The sequence below is a fragment of the Natrix helvetica genome (genome assembly GCF_964273705.1).
Source record: "Natrix helvetica genome assembly, chromosome: 2".
Classification (NCBI taxonomy): Eukaryota; Metazoa; Chordata; class Lepidosauria; order Squamata; family Natricidae; genus Natrix; species Natrix helvetica.
The window spans coordinates 126657817-126685200 of record NC_138552.1 but is presented as its reverse complement, the minus strand read 5'-3'; the positions used below and the strand labels follow the sequence as shown (position 1 = coordinate 126685200).

The following is a 27384-nucleotide window of genomic DNA, read 5'->3' as shown; positions in this document are numbered from 1 at the left end:
CATGGCAGGTCTGGGTCACTGCCGGCTCCAGCAACCCAGATCTCCAAACCACTATGGGTTCAGCTTAACCGGTCGAACTGGTAGGAACCAGTTTGGTTCATTGAACTGCCTTCACACATATGTGCTAGTTGTTCCCGACTCTAGGGGGCGGTGCTCATCTATGTTTCAATTCCAAAGAGCCAACGCTCCCCAAAGACATCTCCATGGTCATGTGGCTGGCATGGTTAAATGCCAAAGGCGCATGGAACGCTGCTACCTTCCCACCAGAGGTGGTTTCTATTTTTGTACTTGCATTTTTACATGCTTTCGAACTGCTAGGTTGGCAGAAGCTGGGACAAATAATAGGGTGTTCCGTTATGCGGCGCTAGGGATTCAAACCGCCAAACTGCCGAACTTTCTGATCAACAAGCTCAGCGTTTTAGCCGCTGAGCCACCCTTAATGACAGATAGAAGATATATTTCCATTTGCTTATTTGCTAAGCAAATAATACAGGTGTATCTCCACTGTCACTAGGTGCTGAATCTGATAACAGCGTGATTTTACCCTTTATGTTTGTTTCCAAATGATATTGAATTTATGTTGTTTATGCTCTGCATTATAAGGTGGGTTTTTAATCTAAAAATTCTTGTTTTAAATAGAAAAACACTAAAAAAAACTTATGCAGAGGAAGACATTTGTTGCACTAAGGTAGGCCTTTGATTGAATGTCTGGTTTAAGAAGGATTTAATATCCCTCATCAGGGATATTAAACCACTTTATGAAGGCTATGTTTTTAATAATATTTTGGTAGATTGTTACACCAAATTACAAACACACACAAACACAAATATAGATATATATATACACAATACATTGACCAGTCAATTGGTCATTTTGCTTTTACACAGAATTTATTTATTTTTATTAAAAACATTTATAAAGCTGCCCTTCTTTCAACCAACTCTGGGTGGCTCCCAGTCAAAAATCAAAAATCATAAAATCATATTAAACTATAAACCACAACCAATTAAAACATTAAAAACACCATAACCTGGCATATACTTTGCATGAATGACATCAATCAGTTCTAAGTTAGATTTAATATAAGCATTTAAGAAATCCTTGTGGTATAGTTGTAGTGCAAAGAATTTTGTGATCTTATTTTCAGGCCTTCGGTATTTTTTTTTAATCAAGCTTATAATGTGGCCCTTTTTTGATGTCACCCAGGCCTGTGATTTTCTCCTATGACCCTTTGAACCTACAGTTTTCATCCCTAGCCTCTATTCCTGCTTATGTTTCCCTTAGACATTCATAGGACATTCATGCAAAGTATATGAAATCAAAAGTCACATAAGAATTTGCTGATACCAAAAAGATGCCATAGGAATTTAGATTTTTCGGGCAGATATAACAAATATTGAATGAGAGATCCGCTATATTATTTCAGTGCGGCAGAAGCAAGAAGCAGGGCAATTTGACTTGATCCAATTAGTCTGGCATCCAACTTGTGCTGCTAAAGATTTGCAGTTGGAGAACTTGTCTTTATGTTTGCAAGGATTTGCTGAAAATTTAAAAAGAGGAAACATGAATAAAAGTGAGACATCACCAAAAGCATAACTGCTAGGGACTCTTTTACAATTGTATGCAAAATTTTAGAGCTCAGAATCAAATGTATGTATTTTTAATAGGGTGCTTTAAAGTTGAAGATCTTTAAAATGAAAATAGTAATTATTTTAGAGTATATATTAGAGCAGTATTGGTGAAACTTTTCGGCACCGAATGCCGAAACCAGAACGCGGGCGCACATGCACACATGTGACAGAAACCAGAAGAGCAGCTACGTAGGGAGCATGTGTGCACTGGCCAACTGGTCTTCATGTGCACTTGCATGCCGGCCAGATGGTCTTCACACACATGGGTGCGCCGGAAACCAGAAGAGCATCTCCCAGGTCTGGATATATGCACGCCGGGCAGCTGCTCTTCCAGGGTCCAGCGCTCCCGCATGCGTGAAGACCAGCTGGCTGGTATGCATGTGTGGAAGACATGCCCAGAGAGAGGGCTCTGTGTTCCACCTCGGGCACAGGTGCCATAGGTTCACCACTATGGTATTAGAGTAATTATATGTAGCTGCTGAATTAGTTTCAAAAATAGCCGTGAACAAAATTCAGAGAAAGCTGGCATGGATTTTAAGTTCTTAATAAGCTAAAATGGATTGATATAATCCTGACATTTCCTGATTCAATTGCATGGGCTCATCAACCACTAGTGAGGGAGCATATAGAAGCACCATCAAGGCAACTCTAGATGTCTGGTTATCCCACAATAGCATGCTTCATGTATGTAATGATCCCCTTATCTTGTTGGATAGCTGGACATCTTCCATTATGCCAGTTATTCTACTTAGGGATGGTTAGGTCATCAAATAAAATCTGTTCTTGATCTTTATAAATGTTAGTTTAATAATTGATTAAAAAAAAAACTTACTGCATAGTCCGTTGACACAAGCCGAAGGACAGTCCCCACAAGGTGGCCCTGATTTATATGGAGTAGCAATTGAACCTACGATGTTCCCTCTAGAATGAAAAAGATGAATAGATGAATAGAAACATATGTAATAGATGCTATGTGTTATTATAGTTACATTTGGGATTGCTGACCCTTCCCCATGCCATATAGATAATTGACTTTGGTTGCATTGTCTTGGTCTCTCTGGTTTGGGTCTCCAGTTTTAAGAGAGCAGACAGCACCACCATCGGAGGGGAAGACCTGACTTCTGAAGTCTTCTCCAAAAGACAGTAAACCCTGTCAAGTTTTGTCAGAGAGCAAAAAAGGATTTTCCTGGCTTATTAGAAAGAGAAAGAATTGAGGGAAACGTTGATTTCCTCCTCATGTCTGTTTTCTTCCCCTCTTTCATTTCCCCTCTTTCTTTGTAACATTCTCCTTTTGCTGTCCCTCTGTCTTGATGAGACAAATCATAGTTGATACATACGCTGGGCAGTAATGACAAACATAGAAGTATTTAAAACTGGATGAAGAACATCTGGCAGCTGCACAACCAACAAGGTAACTTTTGTACCAAACTATCTGTAGATACAAAAATATACACACAGGTTAATATGCTAGAGCTTAATATTGATATGTGGACTTTAGAGGAGCATATAAGAAAACAAACCCAGATGTGAGCATGTCGCAGTATATATAGTACACCACAATACAAAGAACTTCTCCAATCATTTCATATGAAAGTTTGCCAAAGCAAAGCAAAGTTAGAAAAATAAGGCTTCATCCTCTGTGCTTTAAATGTATATATTTAAAATGAAAAACACAAAACTGTTTCATCCTGAACTTTATAGACCAGCGATGGCGAACCTTTTTTGGCTTGCGTGCCATAAGTGGGGGAAGCGCAGGGGGGTCATGTGCGGGCGTGCCACACCCATAATGCAACGCGCACCCCCCCGTGCGCATTTGAGCACAACGCATGACACCCCCCGTTTTTACATGCTTTTTTCGCCCTCCCCAGGCTCCAGAGGCTTTATAGGAGCCTGGGGAGGGCGAAAAGAGCCTCCCCCCCAGAGGCCCTCTGGAGGCTTCAGGGACCGTCCAGAGGCTTCCCTGAAGCCTCCGGAATGGTTAAAACCACCCTCCGAGCAAACCGGAAGTGACTGAAGCTTCCGGAGGGGCTCCGGGGGCGCGGGGGAGGCTCTTTTCGCCCTCCCCAGGCTCCTAAAAAAGCCTCTGGAGCCTGGGGAGGGTGAAAAATGGCTTTTAAAAAGGTGAACTCAGCTGGCCAGCGTGTACATGCGCGCTGGCCAGGTGACAGGGCAGCGCCTCGCGTGCCCTGACAAATGGCTCCACGTGCCACTTGTGGCACGCGTGCCATAGGTTCGCCATCACTGTTATAGACCATCTCTTTCTAAAGTGCCCTAACATATCCAAAGCAGTCTACATCTCAAGTGCTATGCCAGCAAGGTAGTTCCTCCTTACCAGATGTATGAAAGTCAAGATCTGAATGGACAGCTAATTGTGAATAACAAATAACATGTTTAGCATCTTTGCCATCCTTCATTTGCACCATATCAGAACTTAACAACAACAGAAACATTGCAACACTTTGACCTAGTCTAGTTTTCCGTTTCCTTAATATACTTTGGGACTATGACTCTTAACCAGGATGCTCCTGTGCTCATGTTTATGGAATTACTTAGTGATTTTAAGGTCATAGTTGCTTGGTTTTCTTGGTGACAGCACAACAAATGTTTTGCTATTATCTTTTTGCAGGATGTCTATGGAGATTCTCAATCATCCAGGTCATGGTTATATCAAAGATGGTTTTTCTTTGAAGACATTTCGCTTCTCATCCAAGAAACTATTTTTATGGGGTGTTTTCTCAATTTTCCTGTCTAGCTTCAGGCCATGATTTTACTATATAACAACCAGGCATGGCCTAGCTTAGTGATTCAGGATCAGCCATGGACTTAAGTGTAATTTAAGGGAATCTACCTTTTTTATCTCATTCATTTTTGTGGATTTATATTTAGTGAACATAGAAATGGCAAAGATATGAAAAAGTCCTACCTGAGTATAATGACCAATAACAGAACCTCGTGGGTTTGCTCCAACGCCATATCTGAAATTTTTGTATTCATCATACCAAGTCTGAATTACTCTAGTCCATGAACGAGGATGACTTGACATGAATAGATTTTCACCACATCCTAATCTTTCTAAAAGTGGGAAAGGTTAAAAAAAAGCAACAACAAGAAAACACAGGTGAACACATCTTTTGAAAGAAGGAAAATGACAGCAGAAAGGAGATACCTGAGCATTTCCTATCTCTTCAGAAATACTAATGCAATTACCTTGCTAAATCATTGGATAGGAAATGAACATTTTACACCCAGATTTCTTACTGTGGTGCTTTTCTAGAACCTTTGATTGTACATACTGACAATCTTTGTTTTCTGATGAGAATATGAAAACATTAATATACTTTATTTGGAAGTAAATTAGAGCCCAGATGCCCTAATTTATGGGGGCATATTTATGTTAATATATAGTGAGATTAGGAAGATCTAAGTTTAATTTTCCAATTGACCATGGAAATCTCTAAACATCTGTGGGCTCAGCATCTACCATCAAAAACAGCTGTGGTGAGGACAGTAACTTTAGCATCTTTGGGGAATGGTGGGCTATAAATAATATATATATAAAATTTATAAATAATATATAAATAATATATAATATAAAAAAGAAATAAAAAACATTGTTCAAATACTATTTCTCCTGCAAATCCATTGGGGGAAATTAAGAAAATTATTAACATCTTGATCGAACTGAATCATCTACATGGAAGTGGTAACAATAGAGTAATTCATAGGCATTACTCTTCCTGCTAATATTGAGGAGCAAGATTGATTGTAAGTGCTATTAAATGTGAAATATACTATTAATCCACTAATCAATTAAAACCATACTATTGTTTTGGACTGACATACCAACAGTTCTTAAGTGTTCTGGACTGTGAGCGAAAGAACATCTATCTGCCCAACGTTTTGCATTTTGAGCAGCATTAGAATTCCATTCCTGAATAGAAATTGACAGCAACAATCAGTTATTGAAATAAGCATACGTTGAATTTGCAGAAAATATGTCTGGTAATGTTTTACTATCTTTTGGATTCCTTCAAATCTTGTAGTTAAGAGTTCACAAGTTGCACCAATATTCTCTAAAATGTGCTTTGGATAGTTGGTGCTCCCTCCCCATCCCTTATATATAGCTGCCCTTCTCACAAAACACAAAATTCTGGGTGGCACATAACAAAGTTAAAGAACAACAATTCACAATAACAGCAAACATTATTACTAAAAACATCAAAAACTATAAAATATAGCTAAAATGAAATGGGACTGGGACAGGAAAATGCAATTGGAGAGAGGTGGTTTCTCCAATAACCTGGCCTTCTGCCATGTAGGGCAAGGGTCCCCAACACCTGGGTCATGGCCAGTTTGGGAACCTGGCCAGGCAAGTGAACTCCACTCAAACAAGAGGCAGGTGAGAGAGTGAGCACACAACTCCACTTATGCAGCCAGTGGACACTTGCACACATAACTCCACTCATACGAGCAGCAGGCATTTGTGTTCACATACAAAGCTCCATTCTGCCCCTTACACACAACCCTCCCCTCTACCCCACCTGCACTAGGCCACCAAGCCGGAAAGTTTGGGGACTGCTGATGTAGGACTTTAAAGGTCAAAATAAGTACTTTGATTTGGGCCTGAAGACAAACTTGTAGACAAGGCAACTTCCTGAGCAGAAGTATATTACTTGTTCTATAAGGAACATACATAACGACCAATTCTGCTGCATTTTGCACCAGTTGAAATTTCTGGGTATTCTTCAAATGAAGCCCTGTGTAAAGCAGATTTAAAAAGTCCAGCCAAGAAGTGACTGGGATGGGACATGAGAAACTGTGAACAGGGCCCCTCAATCTAGGAATGGGCACAGCTGGTATACAATATGAAGTTTATGAAGACCCTCTTAGCCACAACTATCACCTGTCCTCAAACAGGAGCTGTGAATTCAGGAGAACCCCCAGATTGAGCACAGAGTCGGTTTAGGGCAATATAACACCATCTAGCAGCAAAGATGTCATAGTCCCAGAACTGGAGCATTCCAAAACTCAAAGCTTGTTGTTCCTCATCCAAACTTTCACAGCCTCCCGACACCACAAGAAAACATTTGCAACATCACTTAATTTGCCAAGGCCAGACATATGTAATTGAATATTATCAGCATATTGGTGATGGATAAGCTCACCTAGCAATCTCTTTTAGAAATCAAATGGGAGAGGAGAAGTACCAACCTCCGTGGAACCCCACACATTAGGAGCCCAGGACAGATTTTCTCCTCCCCAATCACCAATCATATCAAAGTTCCTGCATGCTGAATTCATGTGTGACACTTCTCTGATAATTTACACAGTAGCATCCACAGGATCGGGTGATGCATGTAGAAAGGGCTGAGGGATATATTATGACATTGTTATTTATGTCAGTCTGACTACCCCACCTCCCTCCATTTTTTTCATAGTTGTCATCATATTTGTTTAGTCACATAAATCATTCCATTTGGGCTTTTCACCCTAGATTCAAACATAAATACAGATGCACCTAAATCCATGTTGGCAAAGAAGCCGAACTGCTCAATAAATAAATAGTATCTTATCTTATCCTAGCTAGTAAAGCATAATATTTATATTAAACATAATATTTATAGTATAATATTTATACTAGTAAGAAAGTCAAACTTGCAAACTCTTGGACAAGGATACAAATATAATTACATTTAGCTTACCATTTGTAACATGTTCCTAGCAGTTGGTTTCACTGATTTCCTTAAAGCATTGTGCTTATCAACAATCTCCTTTTGGCTTTGGCTTTTGTTACTTGACTCAGGATCAAAATCAACCTTAAGACAGCAAAACAAAACAAACATTAAAAAAAACCTTTAAATGGAAAAGGCAACTAGTGGCCTCGGAGCTGAATGGAAGCCCAAACTTCTTTTCTCTTACAACTCCTGTTGAAAACTGGTGGCATGATTCCTCATCATTTTGAGACAGGAAAGACACAACTCTCACATATTTCCTAAAATAGCCCTAATATAAGTTTAAAAAGTTTATACTTGTAAGCTGCCTTGAGTTGCCATTTGTGAGTAATATAAATTTTATCAATCAATCAATCAGAAATACTGGCTCATTCCTTGTGAATGGACTTTGCCTTATCTCCTATCGCCATTCTACTCTTGCAACTTTCTTCACTTCTGCCAAATGGGAAGTGTGACCCCCAGCTATGAAACGGTGGCTCCATTTGTCTGTGCATTTGGAGAGACTAGTTGCAACATAAGAAACAGGCAATCACAGCACAAACTTAAAATGAATTAATACTTTTTCCTCATCTATTTCAAGGGAATACTGCAGTGGTATTTATGTATTTACATAAAGAGCTTATATGACGGTCTTAGCTATCTTATACAATAATAATAAGTGGCCCACAACAAGAATAAAAAGAGAGCCATCCTACCCATCAAGTGTCAGATCAATCAGCCTCATTGAACCCTTATCCTTGCCCAACATTTGGGGTGGGACGGCAGAGCCAGGTCTTCACTGCCCTCCAGAAGGCTTAAAAGGGTAGGGATCCCACAGACCTCAGGTGGCCCGGGGGGGGGGTATTCTAGAGGGCTGGGGCTTAAGTTCTGTTGTAGACCATGGACATTAAATTTAGTAAGATTCTTTTTATTAAATGTGCCAGTTTTAATTATATTTGACTGCTCCATTCAGCAGGATTTTGTTCTTCTTTGTGTGTTTAGCCCTGGAATATATTTATGAATTAAAATGAAGAGTTAGGCTGACCAAGCTTTACTGATCAGACCAAGAAACTGGAGCAATGGATGATAATATTATTTTATTACAAGGTTACAGTATCACAGTCATAGAATCTCGAAAGTCTAAATGCACTAAGAGTGGTCTTGTCTGAGCCTCAGTTTACTCTCTCAAATTACATTTCTACATTGGACTCAAGATTTAACTGACTGTTGTCTTGGCTGCATCTCTTCTTCTTGCTCCTCAAGGTTATTTCTACCACTCATCATACATATGAAACAATCTAACACATGTTAGGTAGTTTAATGAATAATTCTAAGAGGAGAAAGTTATGTACTGTATATATCTGCTATATGTGATACAAAGTTATGACACTTACATCTCCAGAAGACTGTTGCAGCACTGCAGCAACACTTAGCAAGACAACGAAGGCAATCATTTCTAAAAACAAAAGAACATTGAGACATATCTGTGCTTAATCTGCTTAATGGAATTTGTGGCACTTTCTTAAGTAGTTCAGAATGTTTGCAAGTGGCCTCTCTGAAGATATTTATCTCCTAGACTACGAAACTCACTCTTATGTGTGGCTATGTTCAGAATTAACCAATCATATTCAAACCGATGTTAGGTAGTAGTCAGTATATATCTGTCATTAATTAAAGAGTCCTTGATCAAGCCCATATAAAATTGAGTTTTTCTAGTAGGATTTTTCTGACATGTACTCAGTTGTTTCTTACAGCAAAATACATGGTCTGAAAGAGCTTAGAAAGCATCAAGGGGATCTTATTGTTGGAAGGTATCAGTTAGGAGAAGGATATAAAAAAATTCCAGGCCTTGGCTATACCGTGGAACACAGTGAAGACAGTCATCAACAAGTAGAGAAAATATGGTACAATAGTGACATTACCAAGAACTTGACATCCTTCCAAAATTGATGAAAAAGAATAAGAAAATTAGTCTGAGAAGCTGCCATGATGCCTACAGCAACATTAAAGGTACTCCAGGAATTTATGGCAAGTATTGGTTGTGTATTACATGTGACAACAATCTCCTGTATTCTTCATATAGAATAGAGAATAGACTGGGCTGTAGGGTAAGGTGGCAAGATAGAAACATTTTCTTACAAAGAAAAACATCCAAATCTATCAACATTAAAAAAAAACACCACATGCTACATCAAATCTGACAAAACCATGTGAGAAATATATGTTCTGATGAGATTAAGGTTGAACGTTTTTGGCCATGATTCCAAAAAATATGTTTGGTGCAAAAAACATTGCACATCACCAAAAATACACCGTGCCCACAGTGAAGCACAGTAATGGCATTTATGCTTTGGGGCTGCTTTTTTTTTTAAGCTGGATTTTAGTCAAGGTGTAGGAAAAGATGAACCATTTTAAATATTGGTCAATTTTGACATAAAACTTTCAGATTTGTGCTAAAATGCTAAAGATGAAGAGGAATTTCACCTTTCAACATGGTGACCCAAAGCATATGTTCAAATCAACAAAATTATGGCTTTACTAGAAGAATTTTCAAATTTTTGGAAGGCGCAGCCAGAACCAAAAGCTGAATCCAATTGAAAATCTGTAGGGTGACCTGAACAACAGGAGATGATCTCGCAATCTGACAGATTTGGAATGCTTTTTCAAGGAAGAGTTGGTAAAGATCACAAGGCAAAATGCTGATAGGCTCCTGCTCCAAAAGACTGAATGCTGTCATGAAATAAAAGGGTACTTCAACAAAATATTAGTTTAAGGGTGTGTAATCTTATGCAACCATGTTATTGTAAGATTTTTTTGTTTTTATTTTTCCTTCTAAGAAATCACAGTTTGTTTTTCAACTGAATTGTACAGTTTACAAATTATACTAAAAGGGGGGAAAAATCTGAAGTGATTTATCTTGGTCTGATTTTTTTATATATCACAAAAACCTGGCATTTTAACAAGCTGTGCAGACTTGTTATATCTACCGTATCATCTATATATAAATCTATAAACCTAAAATAGTTCCTAAAGTTTTCCATATGGATTTGCTGCAGTAAAAGATAACCCCAGCTATTTCCATAAAAGCCAATCAAAAAATCACACTGATTAGAGATTATTGAATCTAAAATTCAACATGTCTGAAGGACCCCCACTTTTGTCTTACATCAGATATAATCAACTATATCTGCAAATGCAAAGGCTACAGGGCTAACACATTTGGCAATGGAGATTGCTCCTGAGGCAATGCAATCAGAATTTGTTCCTGATTGCAAGAATTTGTCCTGGCAGCCTTTATCTTGAGAGAATGTAAACAGATTGGATTAACATGATACTTAGTTGACTTCCCAGCATCTCAGGTGTGCTAGGAAGTGATGACACCACTGTATGTGGAGTTGGCTTTTCTGTGGCCCTTTTCCATGACTATAGCATCTAATGAGAAACTACAGGCAGCAGAAGCTGAGATGAACTTTAGAACAGATAGCGGAATGGGCAGCATATCAATTTAATAATAAATTAAAACAAAATTAAAATTGGTAAGAATCCTAGCACCATGGGTAAAATATTGGGGGGCACTAAACCCGACTTCCAAAATCCATAATAACAGGGGAGGAAATAGAAAAAATAGTATATTTTATGAGCTCAGTTTCTATTAGAAAAAAACATTAAATCAAAAAGCAAAATGGGGTAGGATTAAGTTTAATCATTTGAGGTCTTATGTATTGCAGTATACATTTACAGACCAATGGTACAAATGTTTATTTGGAAGTCAGTCCCATTGAGTTCAATTTGCATTTCATTCATATAAATGCACAAAAAGATCTGTAGCCTTGAAACAGTTTTAATTCTAATTTCCTCTTTCCAGAGAATCTTAGAAATGTTTGTTTAGTAAGGGAAGATCCCGGGAATGCCTGATAGGATCACAGGCAAACTCAAAAAACAGCAACGTCAGATTTTTTTAAAAAGTCATGCTATTTAAGCTAGTATAAAACCTAATATATTATGGTAATAGATGTAACATATTCTCAAAAACAGAACAAAACACAACTTGGTAGAATTGTGTGAAATGTGCTGATCCTAAATTACTTTTTTTCTAAAAGGATCTCAACTTGATTAATTGCAAACAATGGCTTTAAACAAATTGCAGTTAATAATAAATCTTACCTATTGCTTTGAATAAGCCCCAGTGTAACTCCTTTGTTGCTTTCAAAAAACCGTGGAAGTCAGACAGACAGTACCAGGTTTATATACCTTCCCTGCTTCCTCTATTTCATAATGACTCAGTGCTCAACAGTAAATTATATCCGTTAAGCCTTGTAAAACAGAAGTTTGGATTTGTCTCAAGTTTGTTCTTTCTTTCTTTTCTTCCTCAGGTTCATGACTTCTCATGTAAAAATCTGCTCTTGAATCTATTTAAAGCTACCTACTAACTTATATAAAGATATTAGTACATATTTATGTGAACTGTCTGAACGCACCTAGAGTAAGTTCCAATTGTGTAAATGGAATCTACCTAAAATATGTTTACAACTGCAGACACATTTCTGTTTCACAGTTGATTGTTCTTAGAAGTTGAGATAAAATGTTCCATTGAACTATTGTTATTTTTTTAGTGCTACATTGATTGCACAAATTTACATGTGAGTCCAAGGTAGAAAAATGTATTCCTGTTGCTCAAGGTCTTTTGAAATTATGAAAAATATTTTTAATTAATATTCATAGATAAACCTCTTCCAATAATTTTTTAATTAAATATTTAAGAAAACGTATATGGCCACCAACTAACTCTCAGTGACTACAGATGGCTTACAAAGATAAAAACAAAATATAAAAACTATAAAAAGTAATAACTCCCACTCCCTGATGACAACAATCAGTCAATCAAATAAGCCATTTGATGGGCTTCATCCCACTCTGGGTTTCCCAGTCAGCTGGCAAAATCAGGTCTTCGGGGTCTTGTGAGAGCGTGTCAAAATGGGGACCAATCTTAACTCTGTCAGGGTGATGTTCCAAGGGAGGGAGCCACCATGGAGAAGGCCATTCTTCTTGATTCTGCTAAATATATGTACCTCTTTGGAGAGGGGATCCGTAACATTCCCTGCCTTGCCATTCTGGTGCATCAGGTAAGTGTCTCTGGGAAAGGATGGTCCTTCAAATAACCTAGTCCCAAGCCCTGTAGGGCTTTAAAAGTGACAACAAGCACCATGAATTGAACCCAGAAGGAATTTGGCATGCAGTGCAGCTTCCGCAATAGAGATAACACATATGCACATCTATGCCTACAAGAAACCATGTGAGCGGCTACATTTTGAACTAATTAGAGCTTCTATATAATTTTCAAGGGCAGCCCGATGTAGAACACATTGCAAGAGTCAAGATGTGAGGGGATTAGGTCATGAATGACTGTGAACAGGTGTTATTGTTGGAGTAGGAAAGGGCATAATTGACATACAACCCACAGTTGGATGCAGGAGTTGTAAGTTCAGGAGTCATGAGTCTAGACTAAAAATTGGGTCTACATGGGGGAGTGGTACCCCATTCAATACCAGATATGGCAATTCTCCATGGACCAGAGAATCCCAAACCCAGAGCCATTCCAACTTGACAGGGTTCAGTTTCAACCCTACAAGAGCATTGCTTAACTCATCATGTTACACTCCCCTCATCCCTCCCCCCACTCCCCTCCCCTCCCTCCTCTGGATGCTCCTAATAATTTGATAAACATTGAATTCTTTATTCCTATTCAATTTAGTGTAGAACATTCATAAGAGAAATCCCATGACTGCCCTTTAGAAATAACAATGAAATGGCTATGTACATCTCCAGCAGGTGATGTCTCCTCTCAGAATGGAAATTTCTGAATGAGTTTTAATCAAAGGAGCCCTCTGAAGAAACACCGATTCTTCTTTTAATTTGATATACCATCTTTTTCAGAGTATAAGACGCACCGGAGTATAAAACGTACCAAGATTTTGAAGAGGCAAATTAAAAAAAAAAGCTTTTGCACTCTGCAGACCTCCCAAAAATGACCCATTTCCCACAAAACGGGCCCTTTTTGTCCTTTAGGAGGCTTCCAGAGTGCTCCTGGGGGCTGTGGGCTTCGAAAGCGGTCCATTTTTTGCTCATTTCTGCCCTCCCCAGCCCCCAGGAGCACTCTGGAAGCCTCCTAAAGGCTATGCATGGCCATTTTGGTGAAAGGGGCAGGGTTTCAGGAGGCAAAAAAAATGCTGTATTTAGTGTATAAGACGCACCCAGATTTTCACCCTTTTTTTTTTTTTCATCTTCTGACAACCAGAGAAAATCTAGAACCAGTTTTTTTTGTAAAATGTAACTAAGGACTGGGAGTGAGAAAGGCAAGAAAAAGATCAGGGGAGCTTATGTACTTTTGTCAAATTACCGTATTTTTCAGCGTATAAGACTGAAAGTGACCACAGAGGGAGGAAGTGAAACAGGACAAGTGTTGCAATGGAAAACTATATTGGGACCAAGTCCAATCCATATGTAAACCTTGCTTTAAAAAAACCTTTGCTATGTAAAGTATCAGGAAGTGAAAACAGTGGGAGAAGTTATGTAGTAAGTCATGGCTTAATGGACACATTAAGAAGGATGAAGATTGTGCAAATTATGGTTAATTGTTTAACTCATCATGGGCTAAGACATATAGCTGGACATTATCAGGGTATTGATGATATTTCAGCCCATGATGGTGGATGATCTTGCCCAGTGGCTTCCTGTAGATGTTAAATAGAAGTGGAGAACATACCAAGCCCTATGGGACTCCACAGAGCAGGGAATGAGGGGCATGCCTCATGCTTCCTATCAACATTAACTGAAAGTGACCACAGAGGGAGGAAGTGAAACAGGACAACACAAAGTCCCCCTCCCCCTCCCAAGCGCTGAAGCTGCTCAAGAAGGATACTAATAGCATCGAAGGCTGCTGAGAGTCTATTACAGCGATGGTGAAACTTTTTTGGCTCGCGTGTCATAAGTGGGGGGAGTGCAGGGAGGTCGTGTGCAGGCATGCTGCACCCATAATGCAATTCGCGAACTCCCCCAGTGCGCATGCTTTTTCCCCCCTCCCCAGGCTCTAGAGGCTTTATAGGAGCCTGGGGAAGGTGAAAACAGCCTCCCCTGCCACCCGGAAGCCCTCTGGTGGCTTCAGGGACCTTCAGGAGGTTTCCCTGAAGCCTCCAGAGCAGTCAAAATGAACCTCTGAGCAAACCAGAAGTCACTTCCGGTTTGCTTGGAGGGTCGTTTTGAGCGCTCCGAAGGCTTCAGGGACCTTCAGGACGCTTCCCTGAAGCCTCCGGAGCAGTCAAAGTGAACCTCTGAGCAAACCGGAAGTCCGTAGGGCTGGTTTCTTGCGCTCCGGAGGCTTTAGGGAAGCTCATGAAGCCTCTGGAGGGCCTCCGGGAGGGGGTGGGGAAGGCTCTTTTTGTCCTCCCAACTCCTATAAAGCCTCTGGTGAAAAAGGGTGAACTCAGCTGGCCAGTGCGCGAATGCATGCTGCCCAGCTGACAGGGCAGCGTCTTGCGTGCCCTGACAAATGGCTCTGCGTGCCACCTGTGGCATGCGTGCCATAGGTTTGCCATCACTGGTCTATTAGATTGAGGGTGGATACACTACTCTAATCCCTCCCCCCACTAGGGGCCATTAAATAGTGCGACCAATAGTACACCATAATTTTTCTGTACCACATTTGAGAAATCTAAATGTATCAATTTTATTTTATGAGTAATAATGTTTTTTAAAAATCTCCTTATAATTTTAATACTGAAATCTTCCTTAGCATCCCTTAATTAGTATGAGAATGGAAATGTAATTTCTGCAATTATTTGTGTTGAATTGTTACTTCTATCAACTTTGATAGATGAGAGATTCATTAGATGGCGGGAATTTATTATGAAGAACAAAATACTAGGATCAATCACATGTTGCAAGACTACAGATATTCTTTGAAATGTTACCAATGTAAAATCAAATTATCAGAATTATTAGTTGAAGAAAATATCAATACTGTCCTAGTCATAGATTGTAATAACTTTCCCCATCTTTAGGCTTTGTAATAATTTAATTTAATAAACTAACAAGTGTCGCAATGGAAAATTATATTGGGATCAAGTCAAATCGATATGTAAACCCTGCTTAAAAAAAACTTTGCTATGTAAAGTATCAGGAAGTGAAAACAGTGGGAAAAGTTATGTAGTAAGTCATGGCTTACGGGACACATTAAGAAAGATGAAGATTGTGCAAATTATAGTTAATGTATTTTAAGGGCTTATATCCAAATTACACCCTTCTGTCTTTTTTTTTTTGCTTCTTCTGACAACCAGAGAAAATCTAGAACCAGTTTTTTTTTGTAAAATGTAACCAAGGACTGGGAGTGAGAAAGGCAAGAAAAAGATCACGGGAGCTTGTGTACTTTTCTCAAATTACCATATTTTTCAGAGTATAAGACGCACTGTTTCCCCTAAAAAAAAAGGGGTGAAAATCTGGGTGCGTCTTATACACCAAATACAGCATTTTCTTTGCCTCATGAAACCCTGCCCCCTTCACCAAAATGGCCATGCATATCCTTTAGGAGGCTTCCAGAGTGCTCCTGGGGGCTGGGGAGGGCAGAAATGAGCAAAAAAATGGACCGCTTTTGGGGGGCCCAACCCCCTGGAGCGCTCTGGAAGCCTCCTAAAAGGACAAAAAAGGGCCCGTTTTTGTGAAAAATAGGCCATAGGTCTGCAGAGTGCAAAAACTTTTTTTTAAAAAAATTGCCTCTTCAAAATCTTGGTGCGTCTTATACTCCGGTGCATCTTATACTCCGAAAAATGTGGTATATCAAAATAAAGGAAGAATCAGTGTTTCTTCAGAGGGCTCCTTTGATTAAAACTCATTCAGAAATTTCCATTCTGAGAGGGGACATCACCTGCTGGAGATGTACATAGCCATTTCATTGTTATTTCTAAAGGGCAGTCATGGGATTTCTCTTATGAATGCTCTACACTAAATAGAAAGATACCAATGGTATCAAAGGCTGCTGAGAATAAATAAGGAATCCGATGTTTACCAAATTATTAGGAGCATCCAGTGGAAAGTGCCCTTTTATTCCTATTCTACTATTGCTCCTGCAGGCCTTTTATTTTTAGAATCACAATTGGCTAGAAATTTAATTTTGTGTATGAATAAAAAGATCCAAACCAAAAGAAAGTTAGAAAATTTTACACATCTACCAAGCATTATAAAATGACCCTTCCTCTTGTCCACATTCCAATATACATTTGAATTACCTTTATGCATTCTAGATAATTTTTCTGCTGTCATATACCAATAGTCCACCATAATCTATTCTGTACCACATTTGAGAAATCTAAATGTATCAGTTTTATTTTATGAGTAATAATGTTTTTTTTTAAATCCCCTTATAATTTTAATACTGAAATCTTCCTAGCATCCCATAATTAGTATGAGAATGGAAATGAATGAAAATTATCAGAATTATTGGTTGAAGAAAATATCAATACTGGCCCAGTCATAGATTGTAATAACTTTTTCCATCTTTAGGCTTTATTATAATTTAATTTAATAAACTAATGAGTGTTGCAATGGAAAATTATATTGAGATCAAGTCCAATCCATATGTAAACCCTGCTTTAAAAAAACTTTGCTATGTAAAGTATCAGGAAGTGAAAACAAGGAAATATTATGTAGTAAGTCATGACTTAATGCACACATTAAGAAGGATGAAGATTGTGCAAATTATATTTAATGTATTTTAAGGCCTTATATACAAATTAAATTCTCTGCTGGTATTGTGACATTTTTAGCAGATATAACTTTACATTTGTTACTTTAAATTAGGTTGTTTTCACAGAAGGTTTCTAAATAAGGCTCATCATTTTTCCCCTTCAGTTGGAAAATTCAACTAATTAAGATGGATTTAGAAATGTAATTATTTAATATGGCGTTTGGTTCGAAGTTACAAAAACTAGCCATATGCTTCTGAGTCTGGGTTTAGATAATAATATATTCAGACTGTAGAATTAGTTATGGCTGCTATTTATTGTTTATTTAAGAGTGTATTAAATGTATCATTATTATCAAAATAAGCCATTCAAGTCTTTGAGACATAGAGCATACATCCATTAAAATCCAGATACATTTGTGCATGGTAAATGTGCTTTCAGTATAATAAGAACAACAACATATTTTAAAATATCAAATTTACAAGTATTCTAATTTGTAATTTCTAAATCTGAACTCTCCACTATACCAGAAATAATTATAAAATACAAATGCATATATATTCTAGAGAGTCAACCTATTGCCATTACTCAAAGTACAATTGGACATTGTTTTAGTAGCTAGATGAAATAAAATGTCCTCATTCAGTTTTTAAAAACTTTCTGCATAACAATTTTGAATACAAAGGACATCAAATGCACCCACCCACCCACCGATCCACTCACCAATTTTAAAAGTGATAGTCATTATTCTGTCAACAGGTACCTCTTATTTTTAACCAGATTGCCAGAAACATTGGGTGTTATATATATATATATATATATATATATAATGATGTCTGCTTTTCATTCACCTCAGTTGCAACTACCAGACCAACCTGAACAAAGAAACTCCAAAAGGTATGAATGGTTCATTTATGTCTAAAGAAGAATGTTGTGAGGAGAGGGGCCCCAAAGAGATTTGTTAACCCTTTTTAGTCCTTTCTGCACATAGTATGTCTAGTTTAATTGTAAAACTCTGTATTAGCCTGGTGTAATATACATAAATAAATGATATAATCAGAAAAGTGTTGGCCTGTGCGGAAGCAGATAGGCTCACTCTTGAACTTAAAAATAAAGGGGAATCATTTGCATAGCATTCAAATATTACATAATAACATATAGTCAGCGTGGTAAATTCATTAATAATTTCAATCAATTTGTGTCATGTGGATTTTCTTACTTATTTGTGTGATCTGAGCTTTCTTGATGTCGCCCCATTCCCCCCCCCCCCGTTGGCAGTGCTCCGGCCCCTCCCATGAGTCTGGAGGGGGGGGTATACCTACCGCAGTTTGCGGCTGCCACAATTTGTAACTTTCCCCATACCTTTTCCTTTTGTAAAACACCAAAAAATCAATAAAACTTTGTTTAAAAAAATAAATAAATAAAGGGGAATCAGAATATTTTTAAGTCTGGAACAGATTTTATGATTGGTATAAGACAAGGTGACAAGACTGGAACAAACTGTATATTGTGATTGGACAGAAGGATAGATAATGCACTAAGTAGGCTAATAGTTAATGGTTGAGACTAATTGTGTATAATGTGAATGTATGGTCACTTCGACTCTGCAGTACTGCATTGTTTTAAATGTAAAAATAATAAAAATATATTTTAAAAAATAAATAAATGTTTAAATACTTAAATACATAAAATACAATGTCAGAAGGTACTGAAAAAAAGAAAAACACAGAAAAGGAAAAAGCAATAAAGAAAACAAGTGACAGACACTTTATTTCAGTCATTGACCAATAAAAACACATTCAATAAAGCAAACAAAGCAAAGTTAATCCTTAACTTTAATTATTATTGGCAACTATTTGTGTGCAAAGCTTGCACATAATGTAGCACAATAGATTTATCCTAATTGCCTAACAAATATGCAAGTAAATTTACCAGAGAGTCCCGGAAATTTAGGTAAACAAGTGGAAATTGACTGATGGCTAATGTCCCTGAGAATTGACAAAAGAACATGGGCTGTTTGGGCTGTGGTTTCTATAGCACCTGTGTCACATAAGGATCTTTTGAATTTGGAAACTGTGATGTGATATAAATATGAAACTAGTTGAAGTGATAAAAAATTAGCTATTTACAGTTATCCTTTATTTTAATCTATGTTGGAAAACTGGAGTAAAGACAGTGTACATTTCAAGCTACACCTTGAAGACAGTGCACACTTCAAACTTCCAAGAAGTTGGAAACTTCTATAAGCTTGCCTAGTGTAATATTGAAGTGAAAACTGAAATGTTGTAGCACCAATATTTTATTTAACGCTGCTATCTTATCAATGCTGTAAAAAGATGAAACTATTTTTAATGAATACTTTCTGAATTCTGGGATTAGGGGAACTGTGTCTTTTAGGTTGGGGCCCACATTTTTCTCTGATGAAATGAGTCTTCAGTCTGGGAAGACCTTCTGGATATGTCATTATCATTGAGGACTCAGATGTGGCTAAAACCAGTTCATAGCTTAGACTGCAACATCAGTTGCATCCACTGTGGAAGAGGATAACGTGGCTATGAAAACTGATGTTTGAAATGCCTAAGACTGGTTGACTCTATTGCATTCTAAATGGTCCCTTCTTTCGAATCTGGTTCAAATGCAGAAGGCAGCAGCTGAATCTGTTTGCCATGCACAGCTAGCATCTGTGCTAAATGATTTGCACTGCCTATCAGTCTGTTTCCAAGGCTGTTAAGATATTGGGCTTATTACACAAACCACTGAGCAATTCAGAACCAGGTTTTATTAAAGATGCCTCCATTTATAGTAGCCATCCAGCCATCTATAGTTTATCATCTGGTTATTAGAGGGAAACTGGCTTTTTCTTTATCTGTGGCATTATCCTGAGTGAAGAACAACTAAAATGATTTTTCAGATATGTGAATCCTACCGTTATTCACCTATGATTACCCTCTTTTGGAATACCCTTTTCCTCTTTAGACAGTTTCCTTCCTTTTTGGAAATACTGATGTCAACTGTAAATACAGATGTTAACCTGGATTAAACAAGTGAAGAGAATTTGTGTCCATCCTCCATGAATTTACTTATTTATGTATTCTTGGGCATGCACAGGGGATAAGTTCAATTTCTGAATACTCTCCTAGTCAAGAGAATGTTAATCATTATTCCCAAGGATGTAGAAAAATATTTTGTTCTTCAGCAAGACATTAGGTAGGAAAATGAACATATTACATTGTTCACAAAATTTATCTAAAAAGTATCTTCTATCATCCAGTTTTTCAGTTCACAAGAATTTAAGAACTATTTCCTTTCAAAAGTTTTAAATACTGGTGACTAATTTTTAGGTACATCAGAATGGTGGCACCAATTCCTCTTGTATCCTAATGGGAGCAAGATGGCCTAAAGATTAGAATGGGAACCCATCCTTTACAGTAGGTTGAAGAACCTGTGATCTTCTAAATGTTGCTAAATGACACCTGCCAATATCCTTCATTGCTGGCCTGGGTTGGTAGTTCAACAACACCCAGAAGCTGAATTCAATTCTTTAAAACAAATGTTCTGCATTTGGGAATATTCTCCATTTGGGTTATGCTCATTCTATTGTAATTTAATTCATGTACAGGTTTATGGGAGGATCATTTATGACGTCCCGTTTTTACTTTTAACTTAGCACAAGATAGGCAACCAGTGCTATAATATATACGAGCATTTTGTCCCCCCAATGCAATATGCTATGACTGAGAAAAAGACAAACTAGATTGTACTACATAACTAACTTTTTAGTCTTTTAATGGAGTTTTACTTATATTTTATTCTTTTTTTAATAAAAGTTTTTATTTTTTAAAATAATATTTTATTCTTTTAGTGTTTTTGTAAATCATAAGAAACTGTTCTAGGATGTGGCAGTATATAAATATTGGAAAACAAATTAAGTGTCCAATGCACTGGCTCATGCTATTTTTTTGTACAGCTGAATTACCTCTCTTTTGAAGAATTAATAAAATTAAAATTAATCACCTCCCTGAATGGGCTTTTAAGAGATTCTCAAATCTCATTCCCACTGAAAATTTCTGAGATAAGCAACATTTCTCTTTGGCATGGAGTATATTCTTTCACAATAAATCAAACAGTAGTGTGACTTTTGCTTAAAAAAACATTTTTAGAGCTAAGGTTACTATTGGGCAGTGTACAATTCTTTATATATATATATATATATATATATATATATATATATATATATATATATATATATATATATATATATATATATATATATATATATATATATATATATATATTATTTTTTATTTTCAAAAGAGACACAACACAAATAATTCTCCTTCTTTACATACTGTAGAAAGTGTATCAGTTGGTTACAAAAGACTTTCGTGCGTCTCTTCCGCAGTCATCAACCATAATTCATATTAACTCAAGTATTTTAACTCAGATGTATTTATACATATTACCATCATCATACCTCCATTTTCATTTGACTATAATTGTTTAAACATCCTTATTCATAAAAGCAAAACTGAAGTACAATCTATTTTCCCTTTTTTAAAAAAAAAATCTCAATTTTAAGATTTGTATTACTGTTTCCCCATCCAAAAATGGCAAGAAACTCTGGTGTCATTTTTTTAAAGCAACCATGGACAGATAATTGCTCATACTTGCCTTAATATTATTGGCCAAGTTTCTTATTGGCTATACTAACCAAGAGGTGCTCTGGTCATTGTTAACCCTGCTGTAAAATTTATGTGTGCACATATCCACACATATAAAGGCATACAATATAATCTCATCTCCTTCAGCTTGCCAATTATTTTGCATGACGCAAACATTCTACCTTTAAATGCTTACATTCTTTCAATGGCTAAATTTCTGCTCGCCGAATCAACTATTCAAAACCAGTAATTCCACAAGGAGAGAGGATGGGAATGGGGATATTTCAAAAACTAAACACATATCCTAAAAGAAAATCCACCCGCGACCAACATTGAGTGGAGCTTTTATAAACTTTAGAATAAATGAGCTGGAAGGGACCTTGGAGGTCTTCTGGTCCAGCCCCCTGCTCAAGCAGGAGAACCTATACCAGAGATCTTCAAACTTGGCAACTTTAAGACTTGTGGACTTCAACTCCCAGAATTCTCTAGACAGCTATGGACTTAAACTCCCAGCTATGCTGGCTGGAGAATTGTGGGAGTTGAAGTCCACAAGTCTTAAAGTTGCCAGATTTGGGGACTCCTGACATATACTATAGTAGTATATACATATAGTATACTATGCCTATATCAAAGAAAGTTCCCGTGAGTTTAACAACACCCATATTTCCAAGGCTAGAAACGGAAGATTGCAATGCTAGCTCCCTTCTGCTGGTAATCCAAACCTCCCTAATTGAAATCCACACCACCAAAAGGGAGCGACTGCACTTCCGCTCATCACCCCCTCCCCCCAGTTACTTTTACCCAGCAGCATCTCCATGCAAAGGAAAAAGATGGCATGAAATATGTGACTGTTTTTTAAACCAGTGGCAAAGAGCTCTCTCGCAAGCTCAACTAGAATTCGATTAGTGAAGTTTTCCCCCTAACAACACTGTGCACCATCTCCCCACCCGCCAAGCGTTAAAAAAACACCTTTTCATAAGCCAAGCCGGTTGGTTAAGACACCGGCGGTGTTGGGGGGCAGGCGATTGAAGCGGTGCACGCCCCTCTCCTGGGAGGAAGGCAGTGATTGGAGGGGAGGGTGGTGATGTTGCTTAAAGGGAAACCCGCAGCTATTTCCAGGTTTGTTTGGGTAATTCCTTCTGCCCTGCCGATGGGCATTAAACAGTCCATCTTCTGCTCGGCAAGTTTCTCCTTTCCATCTGAGAATTAACTAATGGGAAGCTACCAACCTAGGGGCGACGCCCTCTACAGCCAACACAATACATGATCTTTTTTTCCTCGCCCTCTTAGCGCCCCCCTGCCACCATCCCCGCCACTCCCCCATGCCTCTTAGTCCCCCCTAACTCATCCCACCGCCCCCCAAGGGGTGGTACCGCCCACTTTGGGAACCACTGTTTTAGATTATACCAGTGGTCGGCAAGCCGTGGCAAGCGAGCCACAAGCGGCTCTTTACACACTTTAATGTGTGCCGGGCGCCCGCTCCCCTCCCTCCTCTCGGGCACTTCAAAACAAGCGCCCCTTTCCCTTTTTTCTTTTCGACCCACAATGATTAGGGAGGATCCTGAAGTCGGGCGGGGACGAGAAGCGAAGAGGCAGAAAAAGAAACGGAGGCTAAGGAGCTTCCCCCCGCCCCCTCCCAGCAAAAATCTAACTGGGGAACTGGGCGGGCAGTAGCAAATTAGCCGATCACGCCGTGTGATCGGTTAATTTGCTACTGCCCATGCGGCGTGATCGGCTAATTTGCTACTGCCCGCCCAGCTCCCCGGTTAGATTTTTGCTGGGAGGGGGCGGGGGGGAAGCTCCTTGGCCTCCGTCTCTTTTTCTCCCTCCTCGCTTCTTGGGGCTCCACCAATGGGGGAGCAAGGCCCGCCCAGCGCCAGGCTTTGGGCTAACACAGAGGTCTGCAAAGTTGGCTGTTTTAAGACTGGTGGACTTCAATTCTCAGAATTCTGGGAGTTGAAGTCCACCAGTCTTAAGAGCCAATTTTGCAGCTCCCTGGGCTAATATGATTGATGCCCTTGGTGGACTTCAATTCTCAGAATTCTGGGAGTTGAAGTCCACAAGTCTTCAAGCTGTCAGGTTTGAAGACCCTGGTTTTTTTCTAAAGGGTTAGGGGTGCAAGGGTCTTGCAACTTGACAGCTTTAAGACTTGCATGCTTCAATGCCAGAGTTCCTGAGCCAACATGACTGGAGGAGGAATTCTGGGAGTTGAAGTCCACAAGTCTTAAAGCTGTCAGGTTTGAAGACCCCTGGGGTTTTTTTCTAAAGGGTTAGGGGTGCAAGGGTCTTGCAACTTGACAGCTTTAAGACTTGCATGCTTCAAATGCCAGAGTTTATTGAAACTAAAAACAGTGTACCATCCTATGTATTTTTGGTTTTGAAAATGTGGCTCTCAAAATAAATTTCAATCGTGGTTTTGGCGAGATTTGGCTCAGTTGAAAAAAAAGGTTGCCCACCACTGGATTATACCCTTTCATCTATCAACCTGTATCTTTCCAGTAGCAGAACAATCTCATGTCTTCTGCCATTTGTGGTATCAGTCCTCTAATCATCTCCTTAATCAAATTTGTCTGGAGTCCTCTTTGCAACTCATTGCTTATTAAGTCTCTCATGTAACTTCAATGCCCTTCTTCTGTTTCCTTAATCAGCTTATCTTTAAGTGTCAGTGGTGTTTTCAACGATGTTACTAACAAAACTTATCTCTTTAAATCCATAAATTCTTTTGTTTTTTCTTCTTCTGTTTTGCCATATGAGGTAGAGTTCCCCTCCATTTAATTCCTCTTTCCGTATTCCACTCCAGACACAAACCAATCACCATAGATACCTGCGGATTTAATTTCTTTGTAATCATTTTTCTCTTCGGTTTTTAGGACTCTAACCTCCACTTTTTCCACTTGATAAACATCTCCAACTTCTTCATCATATTTTACTGTTAGATGCTTTAGATTTTCCAATTTCTTCTCCGTCCTCTCAAATGTGTTTGATAATTTCTGAATTTCTAACAATATCTGTTGCAAACTTAAAGTTTTTTTTTCTGCTGTTGAGATTGTGCCATTATCTCAAGCAGACAAACACTGGTGCTCTGGCTTGGAAGGTTTTTACAAGATTAAACATAAATTCACAATATTTTTTCACTTTTCTTTGGTTAAAGATATACTTCAAAGGAACATCTGTATGCTTTTCTTCTTATCACTCTCTATAGACAAAACAGTGAGTCCTTGAAGTGCCAAGCCAGAATAATCTGTGAGGAAAGTAAAAGTGTTTTGCTTCCAATACACAAACTTTCAGCCTCCGGGTAGCAGTGTCGTCTTTCCCTCTGTTGTTACAATTTTCTTTGTTGCTTTTTGTATCTTTCTTTATTCCAAGTTTTAAAAAAAGTCAAATTCTTGAATGAAATAGAGAAGAAAAAGGGAAAAACACACACAGTAGTGAAGAATTTTAGTCCATAGGTTGCAAAAAATAATAATGAAAAAATCAGAAGAAGAAAACTTAATCCCTTCGGTTTAAAAGGCTTGCATAAATTCCATCCAATACAATACAATACAATACAATACAATAGTAGAGTTGGAAGGGACCTTGGAGGTCTTCTAGTCCAACCCCCTGCCTAGGCAGGAAACCCTATACCGTTTCAGACAAATAGCTATCCAACATCTTCTTAAAGACTTCCAGTGTTGGGGCATTCACAACTTCTGGAGGCAAGCTGTTCCACTGATTAATTGTTCTCACTGTCAGGAAATTTCTCCTCAGTTCTAAGTTGCTTCTCTCCTTGATTAGTTTCCACCCATTGCTTCTTGTTCTACCCTCAGGTGCTTTGGAGAATAGTTTGACTCCCTCTTCTTTGTGGCAACCTCTGAGATATTGGAACAATGCTATCATGTCTCCCCTAGTCCTTCTTTCTCTTAAGCTAAACATACCCAGTTCCTGCAACCGTTCTTCATATGTTTTAGTCTCCAGTCCCCTAATCATCTTTGTTGCTCTTCTGTGCACTCTTTCTAGAGTCTCCACATCTTTTTTACATCGTGGCGACCAGAACTGAATGCAGTATTCCAAGTGTGGCCTTACCAAGGCATTATAAAGTGGTATTAACACTTCACGTGATCTAGATTCTATCCCTCTGTTGATGCAGCCTAGAACTGTGTTGGCTTTTTTGGCAGCTGCTGCACACTGCTGGCTCATATTTAAATGGTTGTCCACTAGGACTCCAAGATCCCTTTCCCAGTTACTACTACTGAGCAAGGTATCACCTATATTGTACCTGTGCATTCCGTTTTTGTTGCCTAAATGTAGAACCTTACTCTTTTCACCATTGAATTTCATTTTATTAGATAGTGCCCAATGTTCAAGTTTGTCAAGATCCTTCTGTATTTTAAGCCTGTCTTCTGGAGTGTTGGCTATTCCTGCCAGCTTGGTATCATCTGCAAATTTGATGAGTTCCCCATTTATTCCCTCATCCAAATCATTGATGAAGATGTTGAAGAGTACTGGGCCTAAAACAGAGCCTTGGGGTACTCCACTGCATACTTCCCTCCATGTAGATGCAGTTCTTCCATCCATGAAAATAACATTTAAAAAGTAAGATAACCCACTGTCCAAAGCTTAATTCCGCTGCTTATTTCTTCTTTTCTCAAATTTAAATTAACTTTAAGTTTTTTATAGGCAGTCTCTTTTAAAATGGTAAAAATTCCTCACCAGCTGGAAACACTTTCTCTTTCCATATCCTTCCGTTTTGAGCCACCCTGACTTCATCAGCCTGATGGCTGGACTTTTTGTCGCTGGCTTGAAGAACTTCTCTTGGATCGATTGGGGACTTTGCGACGTCCCTGAGATCAGCAAGATGTATTCTTCCTGTTCACCATATCTGCGGGATGGTTTAGGTTCGATTGGACCACCCAGCGGCAAAAGTATCAGCTGTGGTTTTGGAGCATCGAGACCGCACATCCGTAGCATCGCGACATTGGCTCCTCCTCCTGGGCAGTGTACAATTCTTTATAGTTACACAAAATAATGCAGGCAATATGGCAAAGCAGCTTAAAATCCACATTTGATGCACAGATTGCATTGGCTGTTCTAGATGATCTCTATTAGAGGCAAGTTGGAGATCTCTCAGTTCCTTTTATAATTACTGATCATAGGATCCCCTTGAAGAAGTTTTTGGTGGTCTCACTTTTCTCATGCTACTGGAAGCACTGCTTAGACCCATTGGGAAGTATCCTGATAAGGGAAGTTTTTAATCTTACTCATCATATTCTGCATTTATTAACTGAACAGCCATAAACCAAAAATATATGAAAATATCAGGGGAAATATAATATAATTTAAATGAGAGAAAGATAAGCAAGTGTTGAATTTCATAACCAGTATGTGTAACAGAGGTCAAATATATTTTATATAAAACAAACCCAGCAATGTTTAATAAGGATTATGTACATGCATAGCTATCTTTATTTCAGTCATACACCAGCATAAAATAACATCAAGAATTACCATCATTGTAATAATAGCATGAAACCTATGAGATAGCAATGGTCTTAATCACTCTGCTATTTCCTTAGTATGGTAAGGAGTGCTATAGAAGAGTGCATGCTGGAAAGCAATTTTTAAAAGTTTTTTGTGCCTGGACATATCTATATTTTGATACTTCAGTCT

At 38.3% G+C, this 27384-nt stretch overlaps 1 protein-coding gene across 1 annotated transcript; it reads right to left on the bottom strand.

Moving 5' to 3' along the window:
• Window positions 1-1229: 1229 nt before the first annotated feature.
• On the bottom strand, window positions 1230-11713 carry LOC309386317 (cysteine-rich venom protein latisemin-like). The gene is made up of 8 exons (XM_081941548.1): window positions 11508-11713; window positions 8738-8799; window positions 7335-7448; window positions 5476-5563; window positions 4556-4704; window positions 2970-3064; window positions 2465-2553; window positions 1230-1541 (listed from the first exon to the last, which is right to left on the bottom strand). The coding sequence occupies exons 2-8, from the start codon at window positions 8795-8797 to the stop codon at window positions 1414-1416; spliced, it is 723 nt and encodes a 240-aa protein (XP_081797674.1). The 5' UTR covers window positions 8798-8799; window positions 11508-11713; the 3' UTR covers window positions 1230-1413.
• Between the last annotated feature and the right edge of the window lie 15671 nt (window positions 11714-27384).

Bases quoted from the DNA above. Each gene is read 5' to 3' on its own strand.
- LOC309386317 (XM_081941548.1), bottom strand. From the start codon at position 8,797: ATGATTGCCTTCGTTGTCTTGCTAAGTGTTGCTGCAGTGCTGCAACAG. The intron at 7,449-8,737 runs GTAAGTGTCATA...TGCTGTCTTAAG, and splicing joins TGCAACAGTCTTCTGGAGAT to GTTGATTTTGATCCTGAGTC. The intron at 2,554-2,969 runs GTATGTATCAAC...TTTTCATTCTAG, and splicing joins GTTTGTCATTACTGCCCAGC to AGGGAACATCGTAGGTTCAA.